Source organism: Lipotes vexillifer, unplaced genomic scaffold, assembly GCF_000442215.2.
Source record: "Lipotes vexillifer unplaced genomic scaffold, Lipotes_vexillifer_v1.1 scaffold791, whole genome shotgun sequence".
Lineage (NCBI taxonomy): Eukaryota > Metazoa > Chordata > Mammalia > Artiodactyla > Lipotidae > Lipotes > Lipotes vexillifer.
The window spans coordinates 800,853-811,187 of record NW_006793445.1 but is presented as its reverse complement, the minus strand read 5'-3'; the positions used below and the strand labels follow the sequence as shown (position 1 = coordinate 811,187).

The window sequence follows — 10,335 nt, the reverse complement described above, 5'->3', positions numbered from 1 at the left end:
TTTCCCTGCCTGAGATCCCGCTCCGCCTGCCCCCCGCCAGCCGCACACCATTTAGTGGCGGCCGCCCCGACCCGTCCCTGAACCCCGTGGTCTCTGGACCCCTTCTTCCCATCTCTGCGAGGCCCTGGCTCTTCACACGCCTTTGTGGAGGGCCTTGTGCGCTGCCCGTTGTCGGGGGTCAGGGACACAGCGGGCAACAGGCAGGCAGACCCTGCCCCACAGGGCACATGCGAGGCTGCCTGTGTCCTGCTGTCTTGGGGGCCCAGCAGAGCAGATCCCCGAGGCCTGAGAATGGGTGTGAAGAGCTGTAACAGATGTTCGTCCGGGGGTCAGATCTGGACGGAAGGAGTAATGGATTAGAGGCGGGGAGACAGGAGCTGCAGCGGGGGTGGTGCTGGGTGCTCACCCAGGCCAGGCGCTGCGAGGGGCCTGCCCTTGCCCAGCTCAGGGAGAAGCCCCATCTGCAGCTGCGAGGGCTGGGTGTAGGCCTGCAGCGGCCGGGAAGGTGGCTTCCTGAGGCGCTCTGGGGCCAGCGGCTCGGGCAGGCCCCCCGGTGCGGGGAGGACGTGAGTGTCTGAGTGCGCGTGGGTGTTGTCCCCACCGGCGACGACTGCACAGGGAGCCACACACGTGTCCGGAAGGTCGGTGCCCGGGGCTGCCCAGGGCCTTCACCTGTGGGGCAGAGCACGGGCACCCCAGCCGCTCTCGGTGGAGTGGCGGGGTTCAGTGTCCAGACGGGCGTGGAACCTCCTGCAGGAGATGCTGAAATACAGCAAGAGCTGCGAGGGGGCCGAGGACCTGCAGGAGGCCCTGAGCTCCATCCTGGGCATCCTCAAGGCGGTGAACGACTCCATGCACCTGATCGCCATCACGGGCTATGAGGTGAGGCCCCCGACCCTGTCCTGCAGGGGGAGCCCACGAGCCGGGGGCGGGGCCTTAGGCCGTCCCATTGCCAGCGTGGGCCCTACACGCGCACCACCCAGACCACCGTCAAACCGGGTTCTGGCTGGGCCGCGGCCACCCTGCACGCGGCTCACCAGCCTGTGCGGAAGCCAGGGCGCTTCACCCCGTGGCTGCAGCTCAGCGCAGAGGCGGCTCCGAAAACACTTCCCTCCCGGTCTTTCCCTGAACCCGTTTTGTTCTTGGTGACGCGGCGTGTGGGCACGACCGTGAGACCCCGCCTCCTGCCCCTCTGCATCCGCGTCAGGCCGCGCACAGTTCCTGTCCTCTCTGTAAATCCACTCAGCACTCGACTCTGTTTTTTCATTAATAGACTTTCTTTCTGGAGCAGTAGCGGGTTCACAGCAAAACTGAGGGGAACGCGCAGGGGTTTCCCACCCAGCCACCCCCGTCCGGCCCGCCCCGTGGAGTCGGGCGTTTGTCACAGCCGACGGCCTCCACTGGCGTGTCGCCCAGAGTCCACGGCCCACGGCAGGGTCACTCTGGGGGTTTGGACAAACCCATGACCTGTGTCCCGCACGGTAGCGTCACACAGAGCGGCCCACTGCCCTAGACACCCCTGGGCTCCCCCGTTCATCCCCGCAGACCCCCTGCGACCCCCGACCTTTCCAGCACACCGCACACTTGCCTCTCCCGGGTGTCGGGCCGTTGGACCCCACGGGGTGCAGCCCGGCCTCCCAGACGGGCTCCTCGGCCGCACCCGCCCTGGGCGCTAACTGCGCCCCACGCGCCGCCTTTAGGGGAACCTGAGCGACTTGGGGAAGCTGCTGATGCAGGGCTCCTTCAGCGTCTGGACGGACCACAAGAAGGGCCACGCCAAGGTGAAGGACCTGGCCCGGTTCAAGCCCATGCAGCGCCACCTGTTCCTGCACGAGAAGGCCGTGCTCTTCTGTAAGAGGCGGGAGGAGGGCGGCCAGGGCTACGAGAAGGCCGCGTCCTACAGCTTCAAGCAGGCCCTGAACGTGAGTGAGGCCGCGCCCCCGCTGGGCCGCGACGCCCGCCTCCTGCAGCGGGGCCGCCCTCGCCCGGACGCCCACCGCCCGCCCCGCCTTCACAGATGACGGCCGTCGGCATAACGGAGAACGTGAAAGGGGACGCGAAGAAATTCGAGATCTGGTACAACACCAGAGAGGAGGTGTACATCGTACAGGTAGGCCCCGCGCTCTCGGGCCAGGCTTCGGGCTCCGCCCAGCTCCGTAAGGACGGCCGGTGAGCGTCTCCTGCTGAGAGCTGCTGTCTAGAATCTTCGGAAAGCTCTATTCCCTGGAGGCCAGGGCCCCGCCATTCGTGTGGGGCTGCCCTGGGCCGTCAGTAACTAAGCCGAGCCCGGGACGAGGTACAGGGACGCTGCGGGGCAGGGGGGCTCCAGGTGCCCTGCCAGGAAGTGGGTTCCTGGTCCCGGGACAGTGCGGGGGCCCGGCCCGCCTGGGCCAGGTGTCCTCGCTGCCACGCACGACCGGGCGCCTGCGGGGAGCGTGTCCTCCTCGCTCGCCGGTGATGGCGGGAGGTGGTGGAGTGTAAGTTCGCCCATGAGCCCGGGAGAGACCCCAGCCCGAAAGGGCGATCCGGCGCCGGGAGGTGCCTCGCCGGTCGCCCTTGACCGTCCTGACGCCCTCGGTGGTCTGGGCCTGGGGGCCCTGGGGGGTGCCGCACCACCGCAGAGTGGAGGCCCCAGTGACCTGCACTCTTCACAGCTCACAACACCCAGGCCAGCGCGGCCAGCCGAGGGCCCCACGGAGCTACAGCGGGAATGGCCAGGGGCTCGGCCGGCGCCCCGGCTTTGCACAGGCCCAGGGTCCTCAGGGCCCAGCCGCCCACCTGCACTGCCCTCGGGCCCCGGGCGGAGTGGAGGTGGGGCAGCAACCCGGCCGCGCTGGTCCAGCTTCTGGTCCACTTGTGGGATGTCAGATCCCCTTCGTCCTTATCAGCTAGGGAGACGTCAGGGCCGCTTCTCAGAGAAACACACTCTCGGGGCAGGCCACATTGCAGGGGCTCCCACCGAGTCAGAGTCAGAGACCGTGCAGGGTGCTGGCCTGGGGTCCGTGCACTGGCGCCCGCGGGGCCTGCCCATCTCACCCTCGCCTGAGGGGGTGCCATCCCGCATCCCGAGTGTGGTGCCGTCAGCCCCGATTCTGAGGGTCCCGGGCACCTGCAGAGTGAGACACTGACGCGCGTCCCTCGGGAACACACGCACTCACCTTCTGGTCTGCTTTGGGGACACAGGCACCAACTCCTGAAATCAAGGCCACCTGGGTGAGCGAGATCCGGAAGGTGCTGACGAGCCAGCTTCAGGCATGCAGAGGTGAGGGCACAGCCTCTGGGCTGTCCCCCGGGGGCCCGTTTATGTTCCTGCAAAGCCTCCTCGGGATCCTTAGCCATCTGAGGCACCGCGTGCAGCACCTGGAGGGGAAGGTGCTGGATTTGCGTTCCTGAGCCACGCTGGGCTCTTGTCCCCGCAGAGGCCAGCCAGCACCGAGCCCTGGAGCAGTCGCACAGCCTGCCCCTGCCCGCGCCCGCCGGCACCAGGTGAGGCCCGGCCACGCGTTGGGGGTGTCACCAGTGGGAGCCAGCCCGTGCCGCCGGGTCTCCGCGGCCCTGTCACCAAGCCTCCTGGTCATCGGGGTCGCTCTGGAGAGCATCCCTGGGGTCACATGCTGCTGGGTCAGTCCCAGCAGGTCAGCGTCAAGGCCTGTGCCTCTAGCCCCAGCCCCAGCCAAAGGCCCGTCTGCAGCATCTCTGACCGTTTTCCATCCGGGCGGTATTTCCCATCATGATCAGTGCATGGTGGGCGGCTGTTCCAGAGAGCAGTCCAGCGCCAGCATTTCAGTGACGGTAGCGCCCCAGATGGACGGGGACCCCGGGGCGCTGGAGGCTCAGAGCCGAGCCCGAGGCCCATGGCTGGCAGACAGACGCAGGGTCACGTTTCATGCTGGCCTCATCGTACCTTTTCTGCCCTTATTTTTCCTTTGTTATTATATTCATTCACTTACTTGTTTACTGTTTCTTATGTAAGCCACGTCTAATTATTCATGGTTGAAATAATAACGATGCTTTAATAATGATTTATAGTCTAAATAAATAAACCACAGAACAATAGCTTTAAAGGAGAAAGGGCCCCCCCTGGGGAAAGAAAACAACAACAAAACCGCCTCCTACTTAATAGTCACGGAGGTGGGTTTTGTTCTCACTTGGCTCCGCCCGGCGTCTGAACATGAGTGGCCAGGGCCGGGGCCCTGCGGCGAGAGGCGCGCAGCCCCAAGGCCGGGGTCGAAGCTCAGGGAGGTCTCCACCCTCCTCCTCACAGACCTTTGAACGCTAACCGGGCAACGACATTCTCTTTCTTTTTCCACGTGTCTGATGTCCTTAGTCCCTCTAAAGGGAACACAAAAGACGTCAGAAAGTTGGAAGAAAGAAAAACGGCCCCGCTGAACCTGGAGGGATACGTGGGCCCCGCGCCACTGCCGAGGCCCCCCGAGAAGGGCAGAGGTGAGTGTTGGGGCCAAGCCCGGAAGTGCCGGGGGCTGCATCGGGGGTCCGCAGCAGGCGTGTCAGGGCCTCACAGCCCCCGGTGGGCACAGGGAAGGTTCACGGAGAGCGCGGGGCCCGGCCGCCTGCACAGAGCACAGGGGCCCGCCGGGGCCGCCCGGCGCCCTCCGCACTGCCCTCTCTTCCCCGCAGATGACGCGGTCACTAGCTCCACTTCAGAAAGCTCTGCGCTTTCCAAAAAGCGCTTCACCTTGCAGAGCTTTGCTGCCCTCAAAGGTCAGAAAGGTAACGGTGCCCGGCCCCGGCCGGCCGGCGGGCTTCTGGGCGGGTTGCGCCCGTGGCTGTCTGTCATCCATCCGTGCCGTGCTCATCCGTGTGGACGGTCTCGGGAGGGGCATCTGCCTCTCGCGTGGGTCACCAGGCACGCGTCTGCCACTGAGTCGCTCTCTTCCCCTGACGCTGGCGGGTCTGTCATTCGTGCAGCCAGGGCTCTGTTTTCAGGGCCTTTTCTTTGCAGAGGTGGAGGTGAGCTCTTCTGACAGAGGCCCGCCTGCCAGGAGCTGGGACTGTCCTTTGCTTTTCTGGTCCAGCTCCTCCCTTTCCCGCCTTTTCCTGTGGGGTCCCCGAGGGCATTGCTCCCCCTGCCAGAGTGCGAGGCATCCACTTCCCTCTGGGCGTTTCTAGTGCACAGGCGGGTTCAGAACACCCGATGGAGATCTCTAAAAGCTTGCCTGGGCTCCTGGGCAGTGAATATATGGGGGAAATACACCCAGACAGCACATGAGGCCAGCCCTGAGGTTCCAGGCGGGTCGTTAGAGGACTCGCTGCCCGATTCTGAAAGCCCGTCTTGCCTAGAGGTCTTTTCATTGGTCCAAAAAATTGGAAGGTTTTTTTCTTTTTTTCCATATTTATAAAATACTTTTAAGTTGACCTCAAACAAACAAAAAGACGGGCAAATCCCGGTCCTTATACCTTGCTGGGTTTGGTGAGCATGCGTACTGGGCATGCTTTTACGTGGAGCTCAGAAAACGAGCCAAGGGGCCGCTTACCTAAAGCTACGATGCCGACGCAGGGCCATCACCCGCCCGTCTCACCCTCCTGCTCTCCTGGGCCTCCCCCTGGACCTCTGGATCCCTCCGCCAGCTGAGCTGTGTTCCCAAGAAGCTGCTTTTTAAGAGTCACTGGAAAGCAGCCTGTTGCCGCCGTGTGTGTCTCACCCCAGCATGAGCTCGCTGTGTCTCCTGCCCCCCTGGTGCTCGGCTCGCTCCTCACTCCGTCTCTCCCGTTCTGTCTCTGCTCTTCCTCCTTTTACAGCCTCTCCTACCAGTCCCGACAAAAAAGCTAAGCGACACCAAGTAAAGAGCGACCCAACGCCTTTTGGTTTACGAGGTAGAGTGGCTCAGCCTCCTGGACTAGCCTGGCGCCATTTCCCCATCCGGTCAGGGACCCTGTCTCGCCATCTGAGCTGCCCAGTGAAGTTGGTCCCTCCCAGCCAGGAGCACAGTCACTGTTTTGTGCAAAGCCTGACGTGACGTCACGCTTCTCGGTCCAAGGCCTCAGGCCCCGGTGTGCCCAGAATGCGCAGAGCTGCCCACTGGCCACCAGGTGGCAGCTGCTGACACCTGGCTGGTGCCTGGGCTGGGCTGGGCTCTCGCTCAGTGGCTGCGGGGCTCTGCGTCCCAGGCCCATCTTTCCTCACCGTTTGTCCCCATGCTTCTGGGGGCGGCAGCCGGCATGCCCCACCCGACCGCGCAGACAGCTGGGGTGAGGCTCCGTGTTGGAACTCGGGCCTTCGTCTCTCTTGCCCTCGTATTCTGAGGGCAGAGCCTCCCCCGGGAAACCCAAAGCCCCCCACCTCCGCTCGGCGGAGGCTGAGGGTCTAAGGCTCGCAGACAGGATTTCACTCTGTGAGCTATCCCGCGCTTCCCAGACCACGTGATGGTACAGCCGAGCCAGATGCCGATGCAGACCCGCCTTGGGCCTCGGGCCTCAGTCCACAGTCCGCGCTGCAGGGACCCAGGCTGCGCCCTCTCGCTTCCCTGGGCCGGAGAGCCCAGAGACCCACCCCTACCCCAGCCTGCACCCAGCCCTGCAGACGGAGCCCCAGGCACTTGGGAGTAGAATCACCTCCCCACCAGGGTCTCCGGGGAGGGGCTGGTCTTGGCCATTTGTGTTCCTGCTTAAGGCCCAGAGGTGCCCGAGGCATCTCTCTGCTTTGCTGACTCTCCTTGTGTGGGAAGCTGCACTCGGCTCAGGCTCAGACTCTGCGTCTACTCCCCTTGAGCCCAGTGTGTCACCTCTGCGAGCTCCTCTGCTCACCTGTGAGACAGGTGAGGTGACCTCATGTCCCGGTAGATGAGTGTTAGGGCCTTGAGCCCGGGCCCAGCTGCCAGCCCCCCTCCCTCCCTCCCCCTCCCCTCCCCCTCCGGCTCCTCTCCCCTCCTTCCCCTTCCTTCCCCCTCCTTCCCCCATCCATCGGAATCACTTCAGTCCACAGCAGGTAACAGTGAGCTGCAGGCCACCCTAGCTGGCACTCTTGAAAATGCCAAGTGCTTGCTTCCTGGAGTTGCATCAGCCCCTTGTTTTTTCAGTATCAGTGTCAGCAACTCTTTTACTGGAACGAGAGGTGACCGTATTCACGGTTCCTCGGCCTGATGTCCTCCTCAAAGCCCCCAGCATCCTACGTGGATTAAGAGTGGGCCGCGGGGCTCAGCATTTCATGCTCATTCCTGTGTCACTGTGTTGACACAGGGACCATCCCACTTGTTAACAGAGGGTCACTCAGAGGCCCCGGGCGGCCAGGTGTGACCAAAGGGCAGAGCTGTCCGTCCATGCAGCTCTCAAGTGAGGGTTTACACGCCTCTGTCTTCAGGGGCTGCCCCTCTGCCCAGGGAGCAGCGTCGTCTTTCTGCCCCCGCTGTCCTCCTTCAGACACATGCTTCCATTTGGCTGGGGGCCCTGTGTCTATCGGTGCTGGGCTGGAGGGGTGGACGTTTGTGGCCAGCTGCCCGGCACCGGGGCCCCTGGTGACCCCCACCCGGCGTCTGTCTGAGCTTCCCGCCCTGGGCGGCTACGGACGTGCCGAAGCAGGAGGCGAGCGTGGTTAATGGCTGGCAACCCACAGTCCCCGCTTCCCACTTCCTGCATGGACGCCAGCCGCCGGGGGCCGAGGGTCGTGCTCGCCACCCCTGCCCGGCTGCAGAGGCAGGGCCAGAGGGTCTCTGGGTGCCGGGCCTGGCCTGGAGCAGGGGCTCAGTGCTCTGCGGGCTGGGGGGGATCTCTGGGTCCCAGCTCCCTTTTCTGTGAAGACAGAGGCAGCTCCCTGACACCGCTTTAACACAAGCTTGTCACTGCCAGCCTTCAAAGTGTCGGCCTTGGGACAGCTGCCCCTCTGCACCCTGACTGCAAGGGGTGGGGGGACATGCAGGCATGCGTTCTGCCCTTGTCCACGTGCTTCCCTCACTCCCTCTCTCCCAGGAGAAGGTGTGCTTCTGGCCACACCAGATGGAACTGGGAACTGATTCTGGATCCGCTCCCCTCTTGTCGAAATGCCACGGAGCGGAGCGGCTGGGGTCAGAGCCACAGGCGCGTGGCTTTGGCCTCTCGCTTCATTCGTGGCACTTGTCGTATTTCTCCACAACGCACTTGCACTCGCCCCCAATGGGAAATGCAGCGGCTACTCTGGGGCCACAGGGCAGTAGAAGGAATGTTTACATAGTTTATAAAACCCGGAGGAAGCTTCTCCCCCGCCCGTGGCCCGCACGGGGTGGCCCCCTCCCTGGCCTGGGCGCTCCTAGCACCCAGCATCGTGAGGAGCTGTTCTCCCGGCCTGCCGATGGGTGTTGAGAGTTGCAGGTGTTGATTAAAAACGCCTTTCCCTCGTCGTTCGCCTCGACACGGACAGGCGGCTGTCACCAGCCGTCCGGTAGAGGCTGGGGTTCGTTTCCGACCGCGGAAGCAGGTGCTGTGGCCCAGGCCCCCCGGGCAGCTTGCACGGTTGAAGCAGAAACCTGCGGGTGTCCGGCCCGCCTTTACGCACCGCTGGGAAGGGCAGGCTCCCCCAGCCGACACGTGTGGGTGACGGGGACGTGCATAGGCCGCCCTCAACCTTGAGGGGGTCCTCACCGGGGCCTGGTCCTCTCTAGGTTGGAGCAAAACGTCTAACCCGCCAGAGGCTCCTGAGGACAACGACGGCTGGTCCAGTGCCGAGGAGCCGGTCAACTCCTCGGACGCAGAGGAGGAAGGGAGAGCGGGCCTCAGGAAGCTGGTAACCTTGGCTCCCACCTCGTCCGCGGCACTGCTGGTCCCGGGGCCAGGGCGCCAGCAGTGCAGCTCAGGGGGCCGTGCCTCCTAGGGCTTAGGGAGGGACCTTCAGGTGCCAGGGCCCCATGGCTGTGTGCCCGCCTTCCTGTAGTTCTCACCAGACCACCTCACGGCGGACGGTGCACACCTCTGACCTGCCCCTCAGAGGAGCTTTCTTAAAGCTGCGTGTGTACCGCCATCTGTTTCAGAGAATCGCACTGTCTGAGGTACGGGTTTGCTTTCTAAACAAAGTCCTGTTTTAGCACGAGCAGCAGAGGAAGCTATTTACATGTTAAGTCATCAGAGTCAGGACGGTAGCAACAGTTACTTGCTGCCCGCTCAGTGCTGCCCTGGCCCACACCTGGTTTATCGCAGCGAGCAAAGCACCCCAGAGCTGGAGGGGTGGACACAGGTAACTGGAGGAGGGCGCAGGGAGAGTCTCGGGAGGCCGGGGCAGCCTTCCGCGAGGAGGCCTGAGGGTGAGAAGAGCCGGCCAGGGCGTTGGGGGACCAGTGGGAGAGCCTAGCTGGCTGGCAGGCAGGCGGGCAGACCTGCTGGTTGCATTCCGCTCGCGGTGCAGCAGGAGGGAGCGAGGTGCTGCTCAGCGTGTCCAGAGGGTGCAGCTGCTCCCGTGAGGGTAATGGACACTGGCCTGGCTTTCCCTGCTCCCCAGCCTGGTGGCGCGTGACCCCTGCACAGTTCAGGGGCTCCCAGTCATGTGTCTCGCTGCTCGGGAGGCCGGAGCCCCACAATCCGGCAGAATGGCCTCCCCTTCTCAGAGTCCGCGTCGCGCAGCAGCTCCGTCCACAGGTGTGCTGAGCACCTGCTGTGTCAGGCACTGAAGGCAAACAGGGGACAAGGTGGACAAGAATCCCCCCTCTCCTGGAGTGAAAGACTAGTAAAAGGCAGAGCGTGTGCGCTGAGGGCAGAGGCGTGACCCAGGAAGAGGCAACAGCAGGTGCAAAGGCCCTGCGACCGCAGGAGCTGGGTGTGGTGTGAGCACTGGGGCGCAGCCAAGGGCACCGCACGGGCTGGTCAGGTTTAGTGGCCGCCACGTGAGACCGAGCGTCTCCCTGGACGAGGAGACCTTCCCAGTGTAAGGCCATGGTCCCACCGGAAGCTCTGCGAATGGGAAGGCTCTCGTCCTTCCCGCGACGCTGGACGCCGGCTACCGGCAGCTGCGTGCCATGTGTGCCATGCGCCCTGCCGTCCCCTCCCCAGGTCCCCGGGAAGTACACCGTCACGGGGCTGGACGAGAAGGGGGGCCCCGACGCGCTGGTCCTGAGGAGCGGGGACGAGGTGGAGCTGGTGCAGGAGGGCGACGAGGGCCTCTGGTAAGACCGCCCGCGCGCCCCCGCGGAGCCCGCGCGCGCTGCCGCACTCTGACCGCGCCCTTTGCAGGTTCGTGCGGAACGTGAGCTCCGGCGGCGAGGGCTGGCTGCCAGCCCGCAACCTGTCCGCGCTCCTCGGCCAGCGCGGCGCCCCCGGGTGCCTGAGCAGCCCAGGTACGGGCCGCTGAGCAGCCCAGGCACTGCGGCGAAGGCGGGGCCGGGGGCGGGGCCGGGGCGGGGCCAGGACGCGCGGCAG

At 64.6% G+C, this 10,335-nt stretch overlaps 1 protein-coding gene across 1 annotated transcript in view; it reads left to right on the top strand.

Moving 5' to 3' along the window:
- MCF2L (MCF.2 cell line derived transforming sequence like) overlaps nt 1-10,086 on the top strand; it is an 87,433-nt gene extending 77,347 nt beyond the window's left edge. The window contains exons 21-28 of the mRNA XM_007466364.1: nt 757-882; nt 1,701-1,922; nt 2,018-2,110; nt 3,184-3,262; nt 3,420-3,486; nt 4,328-4,446; nt 8,592-8,713; nt 9,970-10,086. Coding sequence (XP_007466426.1) covers nt 757-882; nt 1,701-1,922; nt 2,018-2,110; nt 3,184-3,262; nt 3,420-3,486; nt 4,328-4,446; nt 8,592-8,713; nt 9,970-10,086 — 945 coding nt within the window. The remainder of the gene's footprint in view (nt 1-756; nt 883-1,700; nt 1,923-2,017; nt 2,111-3,183; nt 3,263-3,419; nt 3,487-4,327; nt 4,447-8,591; nt 8,714-9,969) is intronic.
- The last annotated feature ends 249 nt before the right edge of the window (nt 10,087-10,335 follow it).